General features: G+C 40.5%; 1 protein-coding gene and 1 long non-coding RNA gene across 2 annotated transcripts; one reads left to right on the top strand and one right to left on the bottom strand.

Moving 5' to 3' along the window:
* Positions 1 to 1,614: 1,614 nt before the first annotated feature.
* On the bottom strand, positions 1,615 to 19,205 carry Nkrf (NFKB repressing factor). The gene is made up of 3 exons (XM_021153347.3): positions 18,446 to 19,205; positions 7,604 to 7,734; positions 1,615 to 6,479 (listed from the first exon to the last, which is right to left on the bottom strand). Exons 1-3 carry the CDS (start codon positions 18,709 to 18,711, stop codon positions 4,522 to 4,524), a joined length of 2,355 nt encoding a protein of 784 aa, XP_021009006.2. The 5' UTR covers positions 18,712 to 19,205; the 3' UTR covers positions 1,615 to 4,521.
* Positions 19,206 to 19,271: 66 nt separating this feature from the next.
* Positions 19,272 to 22,037, top strand: LOC115030064 (uncharacterized). Its single transcript, XR_003835660.2, has 3 exons — positions 19,272 to 19,317; positions 20,975 to 21,044; positions 21,853 to 22,037. It is a non-coding gene; the product is annotated as an uncharacterized LOC115030064 (long non-coding RNA).
* Positions 22,038 to 24,182: the final 2,145 nt, after the last annotated feature.

Consider the following 24,182-nt stretch of genomic DNA (forward strand, 5'->3'; position numbering starts at 1 on the left):
GTGTTTTGAGAACCTTCTAATGCCCATATCTGCAATTTTTTCTTTGGATATTTACACTTTTAAATATACAGTATGGGGCAAGGCTTGTAAATGTTTTGTCTAATATATTTTCATTGTTAATCTATTATGCATTTATAGCATTTCTAACTTTGCACAAGTAACCCATGTAAAAACTGTACATTTTCAAAAGTTGTAAATAAAAAAATAACCTTAAAATTTAGTTCACACTTTTATTAACTTTTAAAGGGATTTCTTATCTACTTATCTTCCCTTTTAAAAATAAGTACAACAGGTGAACAAAATGGCAATTGGCACAATGCCACCTGTCTATCCATTTTTTTAAAAAAATTTAAGCACTTTTTGGGAAAAATAAGTACAACAAAAGCAAAAAGAAAAAAATGCTTTCTGGGAATAGACAGCCAGTACTGTTAGAAACCCTTTTTTCCTTTTTTTTTTTCAAGTTTTCAGTCACAGAATTAATGTTTTTCAAACATTTTGACATAAATTCGGGATATATTGTAGGCAAGAGAAAGCATGAAATGACGATAGTTATTTTACTAGTATCCCCAGAGCCCAAGCTCTAACTTGTTGGTCTTGACAATCTACCTATTAAAGACCAACCTCTAGCTTAGTGAGGTGTGTTTGTGTATGCCTCTAATTCCATCCTTGGGAGGCAGAGGCAGATGGATCTCTTGAGTTTGAGGCCAGCATGATCCAGAGTTCCAGCCCATCCAGTTACATAACGAGACCCTGTATCAAAGGAAAATACTGGGCACATGGGGGACAATTGGAAAGACAGCTCAGTGGTTAAGAACATTTGCTGTTTTTCCAGAGGATCCTGTTTCAGTTCCCAGGACTCACTGGGTTGCTCACAACTACTGACTCCATTTCTAAGGGGATCGGATGCCACCTTCTGGCCTCCATGGGTACTGCACTCAGATGGTACACAAATGTCCACTCAGGCAGGCACATACAACACATGCATAAAAGGAATAAACTTTTAACAGTACAAAATTTTATATATAAAATGTTTAAATTCTATATAAAATTATTAGGACAAGTATTCTCTGACAGCATGTTGGAATGTAAGTAGGCTCTGTGAGGAGCAACCTATTTCATTTTAAAGAGACTCTGATAGTGGCATGTTGTCTTATTAATAGTTGGAGGGAAAAGATGTGTGTACCCCAGTCATCCTTGAAGGGTACTTAAACCTCATTGTGGGAGAGTTCAATCTACACTATTAAATACCACATTAATTGTATTGTTCCACTTAGGAGTGATGTCCGCAAATACACTTAGTGTTTCCCATCAAGTCCATTATCTGCTTCAGAGTAGAATCCCATCACTTTTTTTTTGTTGTTGTTTTTCGAGACGGTTTCTCTGTGTTGCCCTGGCTGTCCTGGCACTCACTTTGTAGACCAGGCTGGCCTCGAACTCAGAAACCCACCTGCCTCTGCCTCCTGAGTGCTGGGATTAAAGGTGTGCGACTCCACGCCCGGCTCCATCACATTTTTTGTTTGGTATTTGAACTAAGTTTTTCACCTTGTTTTAGTTGGGCACCTTAAATATTGATACTGTTAATTTGAGATGAGACCAAGAACAGGCTGCTTTAGTAACGTTTTATTTTATACACTTTCTGAGAAACACCATCTCCAATTTCTCCTTTTACAACCTTAATAATGAAGCTGACAGAGACATAGACATAGAGCTACCACTAAACACTCTTTGGAACATTTAATACAAATTACCTTTTTCTCTCCTTTGTAATTGTTAATCACAGGCTGCCTTGTCTGCATGGAATTACAAGAAAGTTAAAGCAGGTTTGCAAGGTGCCTTTTTGAGATATGATCTTGTCTTCAATTCTGCACCTGCCTATGTGAGGAAGGGGGTATGCCGAAGAACCACAGTTGTAATTGGAGTCCTTTATTTAGGAACCATCTCAAGGATTACTCATAGCAATGTGAACACACTGAATACTATTCTAAAAAGAAAAAGTAAGGAAATGGCCCCAATGGAATGTGTATTTCTATTTACCTTTGCAATCAAGGTGGGAGGGGGATTCAAAAGTGGCTCTGTGAGCACAAGCACATACACATAAGACAGTTTTCAGGTTATATTTAATCAAATAAAACTTGAAAGTGCTTATATACTGTCAGGTTTTACAGCAAAGTTCCTCAGCTAAAAATGACTGCTATCTCTTAGAAAAGGAAAATGCAAGGACCAACAAGAGGGGCAACTGCACACTGCAACAGCCGAGTTGTCAGCAGCTCATTCCTCAACCTCATCTCTCCACATTACTTTATTCTCTGGCAGTTGGTGACTTTGTTCTAATTCCACACTGATACGAAAGCTGCTCTACCAAGTTATCTGGGCCCCCTAAAATGAACCCAATTCTTAAATACCTTACTCAATTTATCACAAAGCCTTAAGTGTAATTCATCTGCTTTATTACACTTTTAGCAACAAACCTGACTTTGGATTTCCTACCATTTTTCCACCAAAACCAAACAACAAAACATTCTGGGAGGAAGACATACATCGAGAATGCAAACCAAGTTTCCATATCTTATCTCTAAAACCCACCTTTTGTCACTCAGAACCAAGGACACAGTGTTCTAAGTACCCGAACCACAACTTTCCAAAATGGGAGTGAATTTTGGCAGGTAAAAAAAAAATATAATTACAAAATGTTATCGTAGTTCTCTGCTTTTGCTAAAGTATTAAGCACCAAAGGAAAATGTACATCTCTTCTACTAAAACTAATGAAGTATGCAGACTATGGTATGGAAAACAAGCAGAAGGCTGATGCCATACTGTGCTAGCCAGTATAGGTGCATGAAAGTAAGATCCAGGTGTAAAAGCTACTTGATATGTTTAAATACTCATTTGACTCTAGCCTGTTAGCATTAAATAGAAAAGGGGAGGGCAAAAAGGAATTTACCATGTACTGTGAACCACTTGTATGCCAAACATGGACACTGCAAACGGGTGCTCAAGAGCTGGCTCAGCAGTTCAGAACATATACTGCTCTTTCAGAGGACCAGAGTTCAGTTTCCAGCACCAACATCAGGAGGCTCCAACTGACACTTCTGGGCTCCATGGGCATATGCACTCACATGCATATAACCCCCCACAGACATCCACACATTATAAAAAAATAAATCTTTTTAAAAAAGATATTGCAAACAACCTAAGAGTCCTTACCATCATTTCTCTGGAGTTAACTAAATATTAATATTCATTTGCTGTATTCTGGATTTTAGTTGATTCATTTACGATACAATAAAACCACATAAAACTAAACACCCAAAGATTTGATAAGCCAGAATATTGGCATTCAAGGAAACCCCCCCCCTCCAAAATGTGATGAGTGACAGAGTCTGCTCCCATTTGCTAAATCATTACATTTATCCGTGTGTGCTCTAACTGAAACATTTTGTGCAATCAATTTCAAAAACCCAAAGTGTTGCTACTAGGCTGCTCTCCAGAAATAATTACAGCACTAATTTTGATCAACTTTGGCTCCTTTTTATTCAGGAAGCATACACTAACTCTTATTTTTATACATTTTTACATTGCAGAAATAAGCGAAAATAGCAGTTTTAAGTATGTTACAAAGTTGGCTTTGGGAGTAATAAGCTTTTTGAGAGGGGAACCAGCCAACTGACCTTTTTCATCAAAGCACCAGTGTATCTTCAGTCTTTTACCAAGCTCTACCACAGCTATGGTTGCCTTGGGTGTGGTGCACAAACCATGTGAAAGCTACAATGGAGAGTTGCTCTGAGTCTCTCTGCAAGGCACCAAGAACAAACAGTTCAAGCTTCCTTTCTTCTGATTGAATCAAGGCTTTTTGGAAACTTTTCGACATCTCTCTCAGTAGTGCTCTCTCAGCATGAAGACTAGAATTTATTTAAAAGTCATATGTCACAAGATACAGTAAATCACTTCCAATATCCTGGAAATCACAGGGTAGAAGTTATAAATAAACACACACTAAAATTACTTTAAAGAAAGTTTTACATCATTTAGTTGATAAAGACATTTACACGTACAGCACAATTTATTGTTAAATGCTCTACAACTGACTTCTCACAAAGATGAAAACTGATGCTACAAAATGACCTGACATGTTGAGTAAATCTGGAATTAGCGTAGTTAAGAGTCAGCATTGACTTTACATATTGTTGCAGATTGCTGTGCTATGCCCTTTATAATGGGAAGTATTTGCCTCAGGGTGAAATTGCACTTATATGGGTGTTTTTACTTGTACAAACTACTAAAATCTGAGGGAACAGAGCCATATCAAAGACACAAACAGTAACTGCACAATATCATCTGCTGGATTAAGCTAAGAATACAAGTGGACAGAATTCTCTAGGTTCCAATACCTAATAAAGCACTATATGAAATGAACAAGGTGAAACATCTTAGGAATGAATACTCTTCAACCAGAACATATAGCTTCTTTTGTTATTTGTGTATCTACCTCATGAGGCATTTATAAGACAACTTAGTAAAATCTTAGTTTGCTTGGGGCATAACAAGCTCATAATGTCCCACTTGGCCCTCCTGTTTGAGTTGATCTAGTAGGTCTTCCTTCCGCCGTTTTCGACCTACCACCAGGTACCTATCATGGCCCACCCCATGAGACTTACTCTTCAGGCCATACTTCTGAGCAATCTGATGTATTTGCTTCCGTTCATCATTGGTCAGCTCTGTGGAGAAGGTCAAATCTGAGTGGCTTTCAGAGCGGGCATAGTTTCTGATAATTTGTTCTATATCCCTCTTAGCAATTTTATTGACCCTCTCTACATCTAGACCAAGGCCTTCTCGCTTATGCTGCTCTTTAACTGAGATAGGCTCCCGTATGCCCTCACCAGATTTCCCTAAACCACCACCCGTCCAGCCCATCTTTCTCAGCAGTTGATTCCCTATGTTGTCTTCTTTGATTTGCTGTTTGTAAGCTTCTTCTGCTGAGCGGCCCTGGATTTCATTTCTTGAAATCACATCTTCAACAGTCCCTTTCTTCAAGTTGTTAATGACAGTCGGCTGGGTCTTTTTGAGGGTCTTTACAGCTTCTCCAGCAGCTTCGTATTTGACACTTTTCTTCACACCAACTGCTTCGGCAATGACTTCGCTCTCTAGAATCACCTTACATTTCCAGCGGAGACCTGTCATCCTTTCATAGACATATTCAACCGTCATTCGGTTAAACTGAGCCGTATCATTCAATGTGCACACAGGATTGGAAGAATTCTCATAAACTACAAGATCTTTGATATCTTTCTTCTTTCCAGATCCTTTGGGTGAAGAGCCTGAGTGACACTGGGAACTTTTGACAGATGGATACGTGGGTTGTGTTTTTTGAAGAACTTTCAAAGCCTCATCAGCAGCTGCATGTTTGCTTGTTTTCTTGGTTCCATAACCTTCAGCTAAGCAGTGATCTTGCAGGAATACTCGACACCGCCATGTGCGGTTTGGCATCATCTCGTATTTGTACTCAATTGACATTTTGTTGAATGAGGCGGAATTGTTAAGGATGCCAATTGCATCATTTGCATTTTCTGTAATGACAAAATTGGTCCAGTGTTTGGCAGAACTATTAAAAATAGGCTGCCCAGAAGCATCCTTTCCCAGTACTACCAGGTCTTCTGGTGGTTTCAGAGCTGGGGGAAATTCATATGAAAGCATACCAATCTGACACACCACAAGGTCCTCTCCAATTACGTGCTTGAATTTCCGTCGGACAACTCTAACCTCAATCCTCTTCTGCAAGAGTTTTACAGCTAGCTCAGTAGCTCGATCTCTGGACCCGTTCTTGCTACCTGCATAACCTGTAGTTAGGTAGATATTTTGGCATCTAACTTCACAAGCATAACCATCTGTGAGAAGTTTTTTATTTTTGGGGATGTCAGCAGGAGGAATTTCTTTTAAAGGGGCATATATATACTCAGGATTTGTCTTACATGCCTGAATACAACGAGTTAGCATATAGGTATAATTAATCTTATCAGATCCAGAAGTCATCTCTGGATTAGAAAGGTTCTTCCAGATAGTTGCTGTTAACTTTTCAATAAAATACTGTTTCTCGGCAACTAAGGACTCAGGGTACATCTGTGAAGGAGGAGGCTCGGGAGCTGGCTGACAGTTTGCCTGCTGGGATGTGCTGCTTGGGGCAGGGTTCCCACTGTCAAAATACATGTTGGTTGCTACAGGCTGGTCTTTCGTGAAAATAAATCCTGATGAATTGCAATACTGAGAATTCCCATCCTGGATACTGAAAGAGTCTTGAGTATAATCTTGGTAGAAGTTTCTTGGCATGCCGGCAAAATGTGTTCGTCCATTTACCTCTTTTGTTTGAGGGCCATACGGATCTTCCTGTCTTTCAGCTTTTGAACTACTAGCTACAAAATGTACAGGCTCAAAACGAGGTCTCACATGGAATTTGGAACCAGCTTGCTTTTTAGGAGGATTTTGACCTATAGAATGAGTGAAATTTACAATTCATTAAAATGGGAATATTTCAAAAGAACCAAGCAGGAAAATAGCAATCTGAAAGCTGTACTGCTGGGACAAGGTCTGTACAGTCACTTGGGCAAAGGGATTCAGAGCAATGTAGGACTCTACCTAATAAGGGGTGATGCTCCCCTCCCTCCATGCATAAAGAAAAACTCTTATCAGGAGACAATTCATTGAATGAAACAAGTCTGTAGGCTGTTGAAAGAAGGACTTTTCAGCAGAAGCTCTAAAGCACGGTGAAATGTACTCTTGGCCTATTCTGGAGAGATGTGCTAAGACAATCTTTTACCACCTGTGCTAAATGGTCCCCAGAACTACAGATGACTCTTAAGGAAACAGAAATGATAAATGACCAGATGCACTTACTAAATCTTTCCCTTCTGTATCCGAGGTGAGTAACTAGTATACAGCTTTATATCAGTGTAACTACAGTATCAAAAACAGGTTTCAACCAAAACCTTCGTTCTGACTTGTCCTGCACAAAATGCTGTTACCTGTGTTTCTAGAACAGACAAAACCTGGACCTGATGATTAATAGGGGACACCACATTTGAAGCCATGGAAACCTACTACTAAGGCTATACCAGAGACTAGTGCTTCTTCCCTATAGCACTCCTCAGGGCTATAGAAAGCTAGTCCATCTGGACCTATCCAAGAATATTTAATTACTCAGATGCTCATATGGTCTCAGAATGAGACTCTTCTATTTAGAGGCAGGTTCCATGGCATAGACTTCAAGGACAGCATTATACTGGGACTTCTGTACTTTTGGTTCTTTTTAGCACCATCAAAAGTTGTATGTAAGTTAGAAACCCTTTATCTGGGCATGGAGGAACACACCATTAATCCCAGCACTCAGGAAGCAGAAGCAGGAAGGCCACTTTAGTGTACCATGTGGGTTCTAGGACAGCCAGGGCTACCCAGACAGACTCTATCTCAAAATCAAAATAATAAAAGAAACTTAACAAAAAATCATTTATCTTTGCATAGAATCCAATGCTACCAGTGTCACTTGAAGCCATGTGACACATTTTAAGAAGCCAGACTTTTCACACCCCACTTTACAGAAACGAGGTGTACTCACCATCGTAGGTTGAAAGGTAGCGTTTTTGGCCTTTGGAAGGTTTGGGCAGCATTAGATCATATGACGGCATCTCCCCAATATCAATGCCTTCAGCCATGTGCAGAATTTTTTCCATCAAGTGTGGGCTATACCTATAAATTAATATAATCTACAATTAAAATAGTTATGGATATCCTTTTTAAATGCTTCTAAGTGAGATAGTCTTATCATTGCTTCCAAAGAACTTAATCAGCAGGGTAATTTTGTTATGAAAACAAAGAATCAGACCTAAAATATTTACCTGTAGAATGAGTATTTTATTCACTAGGCATTAAGATCAAGATTTCTGCATAAAACATATACAAACAGAGGGGCTGGAGAGATGGTTTATCATCTAAGAGCACTTAAGGCTCTTCCAGGATACAGACTTGATTCCTAGCACCCACATGGCTGCTTACAACTATCTATAATTCCTGTTCTAGAGCACACAACACTCTCTTCTGGACTCTGTGGGCAATAGGCGTGTGTGTTGTGTACAGACATATATGCAGGGAAAAAACAGTCATGTACATAAAAATAATTAAAAAAAAATACAGACATAGTTTCTACCCAAAACCTTATTTCTAACACATGAATTGAAAATATGCCTATATACTCATGATCTTTCTCTTTCAAATATGTACTGCATGTAAACAATTAAATTTATATGTTTACAAAAATACTAAGAATGTTAAGGACAGCTATGTTACTAATATCCAAATTATAGCTGCTATCATTTTTCATGAAAAGGATCCATGTTCCTCAGAGAAATGCATGCTTCCAAGTCTGGGGCAGGAAATGTCTAAGAGCCCAGTTCTTGGGCCTACAACAAAGAAACTGTCAAAGGTTACAGGAGCAGTGACTTTTAAATATATCAGATATATTTAAAATCTATTAGTACATGATATTTACAAACCCATTATTGGTAACTTTTGGAGGATGAAAGGTATCATTATTCTATAAACAAGTAAATATTAAAGGAAGAATGCAAGTATTTATGCTGCATTTTCCTGTACAAACTGTACCTCAGAACCACCAAAGTGTTGTCAAGGAAAATGGCTTTTAAAGACTTAGTTTCGGCCGGGCGGTGGTGGCGCACGCCTTTAATCCCAGCACCTGGGAGGCAGAGGCAGGCGGATTTCTGAGTTCGAGGCCAGCCTGATCTACAGAGTGAGTTCCAGGACAGCCAGGGCTACACAGAGAAACCCTGTCTTGAAAAAAAAAAAAAAAGACTTAGTTTCAGTTATGAGTGTTCATGCGGGAATTGTGTGCACATGTGTAGGTAGGTGCCCATGGGAGGCCAGAGGCATCAGACTCTTAGAACTAGAACTAGAGATGGGATCTGCCTCATGTGGGTACTGGGAACAAAACTCCACTCCTCTTCACCAACAGCAAGAACACCAACTCTCCAGCCCAGGAAAGTCTTTTACCAAGGCATTACAGCTAAGTAAGAAAGAAATGATAGCCTACTATCACTCTGCAAGGCACAAGAAGTTTACTGGTCAAGTGTTGGTAGGGGAAGAACCCAGAAATGGACTCATGTAAATAATACAAGCCTAGCAGTTGACAAGATTACAAATATAACCTCAAAGAGGAAGAACCTCTACAACAAATGAGCACCTATATGTAAAAATCAAACAGGCAAACCTAGCTCTCGCTTTACAAAAGCATATAAACTATATACATAATAAAAGTGTAAAACTATAAAACTTTCATTTTAAAAATAGTAGGAGAAACCCTCCAAGATCTAAGCTATCCAAGCAGTTCTTAGAGCATGATCTATAAAGGAAACAGTGTAGGCTGGAGAGATGGCTCAGCAGTTAAGAGCACTTGTTCTGGTAGAAGATCCAGGTTCAGTTCCCGGCACCCACATAGCAGCTAACAACAAACAATAACTTCAGAACCAGTTCACGACCATCCATAATGTCAGAACTTCCAGGATGCACATGATACAAACAAATGTGTGAGCTAAACATGCATACACATAAAATAAATAAAAATTTTTAAAAAAAGAAAAAAAGTGGTAAAAGGACCTAATCAAAATTAAAATCTTTTCCTCTTAGAACACTCCACAAAGAAGATACACTACAGAGTGGGAGAGAAAATTTGTGAGCCATGTACTTCACAAGAACTTGTTGGCTCCAAACTCAAGAAGAACAAAATAAAGCTTTCAAATTCACAAGAGAAGCTGGGGAGATGGCTCAGTGGGTAAAGCAGCACTTGCTATATAAACAGGAGGCCCCCAGATTCAAATTCCCAGCACCTATGTAAAAGCTGGGCATGGCCATCTATGTCAGAAACCTCTGAATTGAGGGACAGAGAGAGGTGGATGCCACAGCTTGTTGGCCAGCCAATGTAGCCAAAATGGTGAGCTTTGGGTTCAGTGACAGACCCTGTTTCAAAAAAAAAAAAAAAAAAAAAGTTGAACAACTAAGGAAGACATTTAGCATTCTACTCTGGCTTCTGTGAGTTCATTCACTTACATACATGTCTGTCATGTACATATGTACACACACATACCCCAAAGGCCATCATCACTGGAGAGTACAGATTGCAAATGAACAAAAGCTATTCAGCACTATCAGCCACCAGGAAAACATAATTGGAAGACATTATCGACATGTCAAGATGGTCAAAATATATCCTAGGGATGACATCCAATGCTGCCAAGAATACAGAGAAACTGGATCACTTAGGCACTGCAGGTAGGACTATAAAATGATATAGTTATTCTAGAAAACAATTTGGCATTTTGTTTTTTGTTTTGTTTTGTTTTTTGAGACAGGGTTTCTCTGTATAGCCTTGGCTGTCCTCGAACTCAGAAATCCGCCTGCCTCTGCCTCCCAAGTGCTGGGATCAGGCGTGCGCCACCACGCCCTGCAGTTTGGCATTTTCTAATTAAACTAAACATCAATTACCACATGAACTGTACTCTTGGGCATTTATCCTAAAGAAAAGAAAACTTCCCTTCATACAAAAACTTGTATGAACAAGAGCCTTATAGGTCTAACTATAATCAGCCCAGATCGCTTTCAAAAGGTGAAAGGTTAAAACTCGGGTATAAATAGACAACAGAGAACTATATAGCAAGAAAAAGGAACAACCCAGTGATAGATGTCACATTGAGTGGGACGGTGCGGGTTTAGTTATTTTAAAAGAACAAGAGGTGGGATCTTTGTGGTATTGGGAGTAGGAAAGGTCTTCTGTAAAAACATATTGCAATTGTAAATTGTAAACACCATGGTGCCTGCCTCATGTGGTGGTCAGAGAATAACTCTGGAGTCAGTTCTCTCCCTCCATCTTAATGTGAGTTCCAGATTATCAAAGTTAGGTCATCAGTCTTGTGTGGCAAACACTCTTTACCCACTGATCCATTTCATCTGTCCCACACCCCCCCAACCACTATACATGATGAAGTATATAGAATGAAATACAAACAGCAAATCTAGAGGACTCTGAGTAAGGTCTGCTGATAATAACAATGACATTATCCTAACTGTAGTATTTTATAATCATTGAGGGGTTGCACATGTGTCAATCACATTGTGCATATGGAGGTCAGATAACCACTTAAGGGAATTGGGTTTCTCCTTCCACCATATGAGACCTGGGGATCAGGCTTAGTGGCAAATGCCTGAAGCATCTTACTAGCCTTCTATGTTTCTTGGGTTTCTTTTCATTGTTTTCTTCTACCCACTCCATCTGTTTGCAGACAGGGTCTCAGTATACAAGTCATATGTATCTCAGCCTCCTGAGTGCTGGTATTACAGGTGTGTACCACCACAACAGGCTAGACTGGCTTTTTGATAACATAATTTTGCTGCATGGCAATTAAAAAAATGGCCTCAAGTGAAGTTTTATTATCATGAACACCTGCTAACCCTTCCTTTTTTTTTTTGCCTAACTGGTAGCATCTGGGAAGAAAGTCTGAAGTAACACGCACGGCTTTTCATGAGTAGTTGTGAAGTTAAAGATTAACATCTTCTCCATCCAGTACAGTAGGTTCCATACCCATCAGATAGATTTTCTTGTAAAGCATAAATCAAAACCTTGCAGACAGATTATGGGAAACTAGCTATAACCTTTGTTTCTTACAGACAATTGCTATTACAGCTAGCATCAGTACTTGAATATGCAGAGTAATTCTATTTTTCTTTACTCTTATCTGGTCATCAGAAAAGGTATCTAAAGCATCAGACATTGTACACATCACTTCCTCTTGGATGTGGGGAGTCCAATTTCCAAAGTACAGGATGAAAACAAAGACTATGAAATCAGGTGATGTTCACAGCTTAAAAACATTTTTTATTCATTACTATAAAACTAGTTTATATATATATATATATATATACACACTAATATATACTTATATATATATATATATACTAATATATGTGTGTGTGTTTTACCTACATATATATTATACTATCTGCGTACCATGTATGTGCCTGGTATTCATAAAGATCAGAGAGGATATCCAATGCTCTGGAACTGGAGTTACAGAGAGTTTGTGGGCTGCTATATGGGGGATGGGAACTGAACCCAGGTCCTCTGAAAGAGCAGCCAGTGCTCTTAAGCACATTTCTAGTCCAAAGTACACAACTTTTAAAACCACTGATCTCACATTTGCAAAAATTGGTGCTACAACCAAGCCATTTGCCTTGGGTCCAGTCAAAATTCTCTAGACCTTCAATTAGAACCTGACTCTGAACGTGCAGTATAACTGAAAATGGTACACAGACCATAATGATGGCCATGAAGGGAATACCTAGGGCTCCCACCATTCACATTCACTTATCTCACAAGTTTCTTCCAGCACCAGTAATTATTGTACCTATTTATTGCTCCCTATTCATTACAATTGCTGCAGAATTTGCCATCTTCCAGAGGCTATAAAAATAAACTCTTGCGTAGGCTGCCAACATAGTCAGACTCTGGCCTTTATTAGGAAGTAATGATACAAAAGAAGCCCAGCAAGCTTACGTAAGAATGGAAAGACCATCATGTTATCTAATGTTTGACTAGTCAAAATACAATGCAAAAATTTTAGAGTCTTTAATAAGATCACTAGAATTCTATTTCTATTGCTAAAATTACCTGAATATCTACCCACTGAAGGATAAAGGTCAAGTCATTGCTATCTTCCATAGTGATTTTTCATAATACATTAAAAATAATACGTTTAACTCCAAAGAAAACTAATGAAGAAAAATTTTATATCTCAGCTATAACTGCAGTATCATCTAAAGTGTTACTTTATATTCTTCTTGTTTATTTTTTATGCCCTCCCATTACTAACTAATAACCCGTTTTGAACTGTTATCTATTGTAAGAGTTTTCCTCATGTTACTACCACATCTATTCTATTTTGGTTTTGCCATGCTGAAAACTCAATTCACAGACTTGAGCATTCCAGGCAAAGATTCTACCACTGAGCTATATTCCACAGCCTACTACCATATGGGTTTTAGTGGCCACACAGTTCTGTATTATAGAATACGATGTAAAATATCACTAAGGCAGGTCTACTATCATTTTTAAATGCATGCACATTACACATTTATGTGTCCATTAGATCACACATTTGGCTGTAAAGACTTAAGGGAAAACCACAGAACTGTAACTGTAACAGTTTAAGTCTGTTAAAGTTCTTTATGTACTTTATAACGCACCAAGCTTCTAGAAAGCAGGGTGGTCAACTCACCTACCATGTCTAGCACATGATTAAAAGATGGCTTATAATAGGCAACAGATTTTTCTTCATATATATCATAGTCTGGGTCACAAGACAAGTTACATCTATGTGCATGGCTACAAGAGAAACATAGATCATTATATAAAATGGCATATGAAATTTAATAAGCATTCAGTAATAGGTGGTTATAAGTTCTTTACAAATATAGTAAACAGCTTTACTAAATTTTAAATCAAAATGCTGAGATTAGAAACTTAAAAGCCAGATGTAGTGGCACATGTCTTTTTAAAATTATTATTTTATGTATGAGTGTTTTGCCTGCATGTTATGTTTGTGTATCACATTCATATCTGGTGCCCAAGGTGGTGGTGAACCTCCATGTGGGTGCTGGGAATAAAACGTTTATCCTTTGTAACAACAACATGTGCTCTTAACTACTGAGCCAACTCTCTAGTTAACCCCAGGAGTCAAGAGAGGCAGAGAGGCAGAGGCAGGCAGAACTCTGGGAGCTGGAGGTCAGCCTGGTCTACAGAATTGAGTTCCAGAACAGCCAAGGCTACACAGTGGCACTCGGTTTCAAAAACAAACAAAGAAAAAGAAAAATAAAGAGAGAGAGTAGAAAGAAAAAGAAACAAACAAAACTGAGGGCTTCAAAATACAAAATGATTCATTCAAAACCACTTACAAGATGCTTAATGGTCTAAGGTAATAATGTACGTACAGATTGGAGGTGAATTTTTCAAAAGTCTCCCACTTCCTTAGCCTACGTGGAAAGTTATGTTTCACAACACACACACACACACACACACACACACACACACACACACACAAAATCTATCTTCCAAACTCTTAAGAATTATATTGACGAAAAGGAGTCAAAGTAGCTATGTTGGTTTTATGTTATTTCTTTATTTTTGGCTACCATCCTTGAGATTCTAGCTTCTACACTCAAGTCCTGCAAAACGAATACAGCAGCAAACACACTAGCTACAATCTCTAAGTAAACACTGCACAGACACCCTAGGTATTCATATGCATAAAATTATTTACCTGCCATGTATGTAGTTGATCAGAAGACATTTAATAAGTTTTCATTAGCCACAAGACTAATGTTTTGAAACTGTTTTAGAAATTTCTCAGACAATTCTTCCCGTCCCAGACTCCTAAGGGATGGGATTCTGGGCAGGAACCACATCATATCTAGCAAAACTTCTTGACAGGCTGCTTACTGTTATAAAACAGAAAAAGCGAAGGGAAAGTTGGCTGAGCTTCTTTGTTGCTAGGACAATGAGGAAAGATTATTTAAAAGTAGACAGGAGGGCCGGGGACATAGCTCAATAGATAGAGTACTTGTCTAGCACTCATGAAGCCCTAGGTTCAAGCCTCAGATAAAGATGGACATGGTAGTGTACCCCATGATCTCAGCACTCAGGAGACGGAGGCAGGAAAATCAGAACTTTCAGATCATCCTCAGCTACTCTCAACTTCAAGGACAGTCTGGGCTACATGAGAACCCTCTTTTAAAAAAAAGTAAATAAAAAAAACTATCACTTTGGGCTGGAAAGATGGCATAGAGGTTAAGAGCACTGGCTGCTCTTCTAGAAGTTCTGAGTTCAATCCTCAGCAACCACATGGTGGCTCACAACCATCTGTAATGGGATCTGGCGCCCTCTTCTGGCCTTTAGGCATACATGTAGGCAGAACACTGTATACATAATAAAAAGATTTATTTATTTATTTATTTATTTTATGAGGATACTGTGGCCATCTTCAGACACACCAGAAGAGGGCATCAGATTTCATTATAGATGGTTGTGAGCCACCATGTGGTTGCTGGGAATTGAACTCATGACCTCTGGAAGAAGTCTACTGAGCTATTTTGCCAGCCCAATAAATAAATCTTAAAAACAAAACAAAACTATCACTTTATTCTACTGGTCCTCAAATTAGCGATATCAGTATCTGGTAACCTAAGAGAAATAAAAGTTTTGAGGCCCTTTCTCACATCTTCTGATTTGGAAGACTTAGAGCAGAGGCCCAGGAACCTGGTGCTTAGTAAACCTAACAGGTGATTACCATTGTTGTTATTTTGTAGACAGGGTATCCTTATATAGTTCAGGCAAGCTCTAAACTCACTACCCACTTGCTGCAGTCTCAACTCCTGAGTGCTAGGATGGAAGTCTTGGGCCACCATATGCAGTATCCAAAACAGGTGATTTGATTCACGTGTATGTGTGAAACCCACAATTATAGAGTCAAGAAGATATTCAAGGCTGGGGAGGTGATTCAGTGCTTGCTACAGAAAAGTACCTAAGTTTAGTTTTAATCCCCAACACACATGTAAGACCAGAGCATGGTGACACACTACACAGTCTGCAACCCAAGTGCTGGTAGAGACGATGCAGGCAGATCTCAGAGGCTCAGAGGCCAGACAGTCTAACCTAACTGGTAAGCTTTAGATTAGATTCTGTGAAGTTGTCTCAAACAATAGGTAGAGAGTGATAGAGGTGACACCCAATGCAGACCTCTGGCCTGGCCTTATAGTCAAGGAACTCACCCACATAAACATATTATTAAATATACAGAGAGAGAGAGAGAGAGAGAGAGAGAGAGCGAGAGAGGGAGAGAGAGAGAGACATGCCACACATATGTGCGAGTGCGCACACACATACATACACACACACACACACACACACACACACACGCATGCACGAACAAACTCAAATTTGTTCCACGGAAATGGTTAGTATCACCAAAAGGAACAAAACATGCTCTGAATCTCAATTTCAGATTTTCTCTTATCTCAGTTTCTACTCAAATGGAATCTCCTGAACAACAAGTTAACAATTTGAGTTTACAAAGGGCTGTATAACCATGTTTCTGCAATTTAGAAGAACAGTCTGTAACACAAAACAAGAACGCTGCCAACTTTGAGAATGTAGATTTTATGCACCCAAAGAGTGAGCTAACCAAGGATATCTAATGTGAGAACCACATGGAGTTGCAAACTGCTAAAGTTCTCTTGGGATCGTTCCATTCTCCTACGTCTAATGATCAAATATAATACAAAACATTGCGTTTTCAGTTCATCTATCTCATAATTTTATAGTAATTGTTGTAGTGATATAGGTAATACTGCAACACAACAACTATTCTAAACAAAGGATTTGCCAATATACACCCATAACATCCTGGGTGCTTGAGCTTTAAGGCCAACTACCATTAGCTTGGTTTGTGTTCAGACCCTGGTTATGCATGAAGCTGCTGTTCTCAGGATGTAAGCCTGGCATTTAGAGATTTGACTTACGTCAGTTACTTGCTTTTGTTTCTGGTCCATCATTTCCAAACATGGCAGCTCTATTTCAGGGGAAAGGGAATCAGACTGGAAACAATTGTGAGACCTTGCATAGTAACTTAACTTCTTGGCCTCCATTGATTTTGCTGTAAAAAGGAGATGCCTCCTAACCCCTAGAGTGGTTATAAGATAAAAAAGTGTTGAAACTATGCTATCTATTACAAAGGTATATACATCTATCACTCCCCAGACATTTACTGAGTAGCTATTATGCTAACGTAGAATACTGTATAAGATTTCTTCTAGGCCCTGAAGACAAAGGTATGAATATGAAAAACAGTAAAGTCAACTCCCAGCTTCCATTCCAGCGGGAAGGTAAGTTTAGTTATGAACACAAAGGACGGTTACTTCCCCCTATTAAAGATGTTTTAAGATTTCGATACTCTGCAGCTTCCTGTGGTATTAAGACCAAGGATTGTAAGATAAAGGTACCTTTTTACTGCAAGGATAACATTGTTATGTAAATTAGATTTATCTGAGGACTAACTGCTGAGACTTTCCCAGTAGCAACCAGCTCCTCCAGGCAAATAGCCATTATCTCTAAAAGTAGAAATCATGTTAACTTAGAGAAGATAGAAAAATATAAAATTCTGTGATAGGGCAAAGCAAAGTTTCACACTGGCTGCCATGTTCAACAATTAAGGTAGGAGTACACAATTTCTTCTGCATTGTTTACAGTCATTCCTAGAACTGATCTGGCTGAACCAAATCTGATCATTTTCCAGAATTTCTCATTCTCCCTAATAAAAACAAGCTGACTGTTAGACAGGAATATAAAGAATCTTTCCAGTCTACTGAAGTAATTAGTCTAGGATAAGGCCAAATTTGAGGTTCTGAAGGACAGCGGATCCAAACATCCTGTTTCAAAAAAAAAAAAAAAAAAAAAAAAAAACCTGCGTTGGAACCATACTGCAGTCTCCATAGAACGCAAAGTGCTTTCCAAGAGGCCTGTTCAGAAGCCACCAGGTTCTAGGAAAGGAGGAAACAGAGAGAGAGAGACAGACATACAGCCCTAAAACCTCACACAGAGGCCAAATGTTAATTCCTCCTATCCCATTTAAGGTGAAAAGACCGCAATCCATCTTTCCAGCAGATAGATCCATTTCTTTGTTTGAGTACATTATGCGCAAATCTACAAGCAAGTCTGACACTGCGGCTCAAAGACCCGACACATACCGCCTCCCCAGGAGAAGATACTAAGACCTGGCTGGGGGGCTGCAAGGAGAGGGGGTTGCTTTATTTCATGGAGGTAGAAGAAGAGAGTGGTCTGGAGACTAGGATTAGAACTGCGGAGTTGATTGTCTTCCCCTCGGAAGCTCCATCAAATAGCCTCTGCAGATGTCGCATCCTTGGAAGCCCCTATGCGGGTCTGAGGTTCTGCTATTTATCACCAATCGCAACGACTACCTACCTCTCAATAACCCTCTTCCAGGATCTACTTTATCTCCATCTCTGGTTCTGGAGGGGCATCTCTGTGCCCTCATGGGCTGTCATGTCATTGCCTGCAACCGCGATCGCCCACCCCACCCCGCAACGACTAGTGAAGCGTCTCCATGTCCTCTAGCAAAATTTCAAATCTTAAGCCTCCAAGCCATAATCCGCATCCTGCCCCGGTTCCCATCTGGACCACCTTTACTGACTCTCTCCTTGCCTTGGTCTGTCCATAACCCAAACTCCACCATTCGTCATCTGTTCTTCACCTCCATCCCTCAGCCGACCCGCATCACCCATCTCCCACCCTGTCCCTAACTCAACCTCCCAACACCATCCTCACCTGCAGCCCAGGAAAACGTGGTTTGTCCAGGCGGCAGAGAGCGCGAGGAGCTGGTCCAGGGCAGCCCCGGGATAGCTGTGCAGGTGCCGGCAGATGAAGCTCCGCCGCAGAGCCCACTGCCAGTCACTTTCGTGGCTATAGCGCCACTGCTCCAGCACTGGCTCAGGCGGGGGCGGCGGGAGGGGCGGCAGCGGCGGCGGCGGGAGGGGGGGCAGCGGCGGCGGCGACAGGAAGTCGCCCCCCAGCAACAGACGTCCTCCAGCCATCTTCTCTGCTTCAGAGTGGGGACGGCCCCCAGGGACGATGCCTACCAACTGGCCGCGAGCAAGCGAGGCGGCTGGGGTTGGGGGGGGGGACCTGTGTGTGAGGGACGCTCAGGGCTGAGATTGGGGGGCTGGGGTGACAGGGGTATGTGCCTGGGGGGCGGGGAGCTACGCTTACAGGGAAACGGGGATGGGGGTCAACAGTCGTTGTCGCCACGCCAGCCGCACGGCTCCAACTAATGTGGGGACGTGAGGGCTTCCATATATATGGGGCACACTAGGCAGCGGACTTGGGCCCTGCCACACAGCACCTCTGCGGACCCTGGGACCCACACACTGAGAGAGTAGCGGCAAGAATAAAAAAAATTGAAAGAAGAAGAAAAGAAGAAGGAGGAGAAGCACCAGCACGCTGCGCTCCCCGGCTCGGGTCTCTCACCCTACCTCCCCGCGTGCCACCCTGAGGTTGTGAGGCCACAGCGCATGAGCCGCAACCGGTCTCCAACTTCAAAGTCCCGCGCGAGATCTCGCGCGATGGGCATTTTTTCCCTTCCTCTGACGTCACTCTTCATTGACGCACTCTGGTGACTGGCAGAAGGGCGGAGACTCCTGGTAGGGGACTCTTGGGGGTTCAGTGGGGTTCCAGAAATTAATGATTCCGTTAAGTCCCTGGAAGGTGCCCTCAGGCGATTAGTTGGCTGTGATGCCTGGCATTATGCTCTAGCTGTGTCCTTGGAAAGGGGTTTGGGTTTCAAAGGGATGTGGCATGTTTTTTTTTCTGTTAGCTCTGAGATGCCTCTTCAGAGAATAGCTTGAAAAAAAAAATGCGTCTTTCAGCATCAGCTTTGGAGTTGCTTGTGAAAGTGTGGTTGAAAAGGTGACATTTGCAAAGAAAATAACAGCAACACTTCTCTAGCTGACCCTCTTACATTTTTCTGATCATGGTTACAGACAATTCTGTATTGTCTGTCGAGTCAACACACACACACACACACACACACACACACACGGCACATGGTCTTGTTTTTCAACTGCAGCCCAGGCTACCTTCCAACTCACAGTACAACCAAGAGTGATCGTGAACGTCTGTTGTACTGCCTGAACCTTTCAAGTGCTGAGATTACAAAGTGTATCATCATGTCTTTATATTTCAGTTTACTAAAAACCCAAAAGACTAGTTAAAAGCCGCTGGGCAGAATAATGGACAAATCGTTATACAGATGGCAACCATGGTAATGAGAATGAACCCCGCATAGATTTAACACTTACACTAGCAGTAGGGCTACTGGATAAGGTGTCTTTTGACCTATTACCCTCAACTTTAAGGAAAAAGGGAGGCTAGCTTTGAACTTAGCCTGGCCTCTTGGATACTTGGAATACAGATACTGATCTATGCTCAACTTGTGGATTGACAAGAATAATAAATGTAGCTTCTAATTTGTGTTTAGGTGTGTCTGTGGGAGTAAGGAAGGACAGATGCTAGGAAAACAGGAAGGGATGCATGAGAGGGAGAGAATTACTTCACTGAAAAAATTGCCCTACAATTAAATCTCAATAACAGTATCTATGCTTTATTAAAAATACCAAAACTCATTATTGAATGGGTCCACACCTAATTATTATGAAAACCTGTAAAATCTTTTTTTTTAAAGATTTATTTATTTATTACATGTAAGTACACTGTAGTTGTCTTCAGACACTCCAGAAGAGGGCGCCAGATCTCGTTACGGATGGTTGTGAGCCACCATGTAGTTGCTGGGATTAGAACTCTGGACCTTCGGAAGAGCAGTCGGGTGCTCTTACCCACTGAGCCATCTCACCAGCCCGAAAACCTGTAAATTCTTAATTATGTTTTCTTAAGAACTGCTGTTCAAATTTCCTTCTAGGTGTATATCCACTGCTGATTAATGTTGTAGAGTATATTATATTCTGGATTTGCACATTTCTACACATGTAACTATTTCCACTCAATGGTGTCATTTTAATTTAGGTCTTGATATCTTTCACAAGTTAGCACCGTGTCTTTTAAATCTTCTAATAAAAAAAAAGGAGAAAGAAAAACGTTTAAACAACTGACTCTTATTCCCTTGATAAAATATCCACTCTATGAAAACGGGGAGTTCCTATTTTGCTCTTAATGCCTGCACTGGCTTTCATGGGCATGCCATAGGCTAGTCAGATTTATGGATGTCTTTCTCTTTGCACCATCCTAGTTTCTTAGAGTCTACATCATAAGGTGATTGCGTTTTAATAATTTGATTCATTTCAGGCTTCTATGGCTATGTCCCTTTCAAAATGCAGTTGCTGAAATTTAATGGCCAATGCGACAGCATTAAGAGGTAAGGTCTTAGTGCTGGAGAGATGGGTCAGTGGTTAAGAACACTTGTTCCTCTTACAGAGGATGAGTTGTGTTCCTAACACCTACACAGTGCTTTACAACCATTCTTCTGACCTCTGTGGGTACTGGGTATGCATGTGTTGTACATACATACATGGAGGCAAAATACTAATGCTCACAAAATAAATCTTAAGCTAGGTGTAGGGGCACAAGTATAATCTCTGCATTTGGGAGCTACTTGCTGCTACAAAGTGACTGTAAATCCAGCCTGGGCTAAGTGAGACCCCATCTTTAAAAAATGAAAACATACACACACACACACACACACACACACACCAAGAACAGAAAAGGACATAGGATCTTTAAGAGTTAATTAGGCCTTGTGAGCTACTCTCTCCTGACAGATTAAGATCTTTATAAAAACATATTTCACACAGCATTTCCCCCATATGAGGATACAATATTGCTCTCTTCTGGTAGATACAGCAACAAGAAACTATCTTGGGAGCAGAGAACATTCCTCCCCAGACAACCACTTCTACTAATGTCTTGATCTTAGACTTCCCAGCCTCTAGAACTCTAAGAAATAAATTTCAGTTCTCGAGCTATTCAGCCTCATTTATAGCAGCACAAAAACCTACCACATGTTCTATGCTACCAACCCTCATCAAAGTCAATATTGCAGTTCTAAGACATCTTTCTTTAACTCTGAGAAAAAGGAAAACTCCTTGCTCTTCACTCAGAACAAATCTTGATCAGATCTGCATTTAAGTTTAAGGCTCCCATATTTGTGGCCTCCCTTCCCCCAGCCTGGAACCTGCTTGCTCAAGGGTGGAGCTACCTGCTCATTCGTCCTGCCACGCCTACTGCTGGAACCTGCCTTTGCTGCCTGGAGGCACACACGTGTTCGTCCTGCTACTGGACCCTGAGTTACTTGGCGGGATATTGGGTTCCCTCCCCCTTCCTTTATAACTGAGTGTCTGGAAATAGTAAAATTGAGCTTTGATCAGGATGTTGTCTTAGCTCCATTCTTTCTTCCGCCCCGTCTAGATTCCTCTCTTTTCAGTGAACTGCCATTCTCAGTTGAACCGTTCGTGTTGTGGACTGCGGGCAGGCCGCAACACATATTAGCATTAGTTCAGAAAAGCACTAATTCTGAAACTACATTATTCCTGTGGGCCAGGTACAGTTGTTTGCAACACCCATATTTACCATTTTTCCTCTTGCTATAAACTTAAAATATGCTTCGTTTTGAGAGATGATATATTTCACACAATTATTCTTACTCAGGGAATTATAATTATACTGGGCAGAGTTTCCTATAGATTCCTGAATAACAGATATGCAATCCATTTCCTAAGTCGGCTTATATAGAAGGTTCATACAAAAGTCACTTTGTGTAGAACATTGTGGCCTTAGCTTGGATGTTTAAGTCAGTGTGTGTCCCACAAATTTATCACTGAATTTCTGAATAAGCTTGAGTAGACATCTATCTTTCTTATGTGTTATTTTCAAAATATAGAATTGTTATAGCATCTTAGCACCTGTGATGATTAATTTTGCTTCTCCAACTATAATCATACAAGTAACATTATATAGACTGAGAAGATTGTGTTTGCATATTTAGGAGAGAGAGGGGGGAAGAGGGAGAGGGGGAGAGGGAGAGAGAGAAAGGGGGTTCATAGCAGAGCATGCAAGGGAAAGGAGGAAATGATGTGATTATGTTTTAGTTTCAAAAAATAATAAAAAAGTTGCCTAGGGCATTAAAGCGACACAACTTTGTGTGTATTTGTAGGGATGTTTCCAGAGAGCAGTAGCCGAGGGAAAGGTAGGGGTCAGGAACAAGCAAGCAAACAAATTCTTAAAATCTGACTTTTGAAATACAACATGAGAAGCAGTGAAAGTGATCTAAGAGGCCATCTAGTGGGCTGTGGATGTAGCTCAGTGGTGGGGTGCCTGCCTAGCATGTATGAGGTCCTGGAAGGAGTCTGTTTTTCCTGGAACAACCATAATGCTGTTATGTTTATGATTCCCTTGATAGATTGTAAACCGTATCATCCCTAGATAAGAAAACAGAAGAAAAATTTGCATGCTCTATAACCTCTCTCCAGGAGTCCATTTAATAAATCCTACAGCCAACCTGTTTTAACCCATTCCCTTTTCACAAGGTACAGAATCACTCAGGAAGTAGCTGAGACACAGAAACAGAAACAGTTATCTGAATAAAGATTGAAGTCTTGTGGAGGAAAGAGATTATAAACGCAGCCCAATGCAGTCCTGAACCACACCCCAAACCTGTTACCCTCCATCTTCTCACCCTTCATTATTCTCCAGCACAGCTTTCTGTCGCTCTCTTTACACACACACACACACAACCCATTTGACTGCACCAGGCTTCCTTGCCTGCCTGTCCTTGTAAAGGAGTCAGTAATGACAGGAGGGAACCTCAGAACCAAGAACCCAATTAAGCACTATTCCCATTAGCATATCAGAAATTAGATGTGTGCATGTGTTGCATGCTTATTTTGATCATACCCACAACTCGTTATATACAGTAACTCTCTTCTGCTCCCTACAACTTCCTTCCTCTTCCTAACTAACCTGCTTTCAACTTTCATAGATTTTTAAAAAATTTAATTTAATTTTATTTTTTGGTAATGCAATGAGTTACGTTAGGGTAGTTTACAGTAGCGTGGGTCAACTTTTGTTTATGGTAGCATAGGCTTCTTGCCATGGGCTACAGCACTGAAGAAAGTGTCCCTCTGGCAATCAGCCATAATCTGCATATAAACCCTTTATAAGGGGCTTTTGGTTTGTTCTTTTCTTGAGTCAGAGTCTTACTCTGTAGCCTAGGCTGTCTTCAAACCTGCAGCAATCCTGCTGACTCAGTCTCACACAATTTTCTTAAAAAAAAAAACTGTATGTATTAGTTTTTAGATTTCCATGAGTATATAGTGTGCATTGAACATCCCTCTCCTTTGCCTTTGTCCTCCCTCCTCTCCCATCAGTCCACTTTGTTCTCCTAGATAATTACACTTCGCCTTTCATCCCACAGGGATTCTTGACCACAGTATTCCTTACCACTGAGGCACTTGAGGAATGCTTACTAATGGATTCAAAGCAATAATCTTGAACCTAC

The sequence above is a fragment of the Mus caroli genome, unplaced genomic scaffold (genome assembly GCF_978045245.1).
Source record: "Mus caroli unplaced genomic scaffold, Mus_caroli_1 scaffold_5, whole genome shotgun sequence".
Classification (NCBI taxonomy): domain Eukaryota; kingdom Metazoa; phylum Chordata; class Mammalia; order Rodentia; family Muridae; genus Mus; species Mus caroli.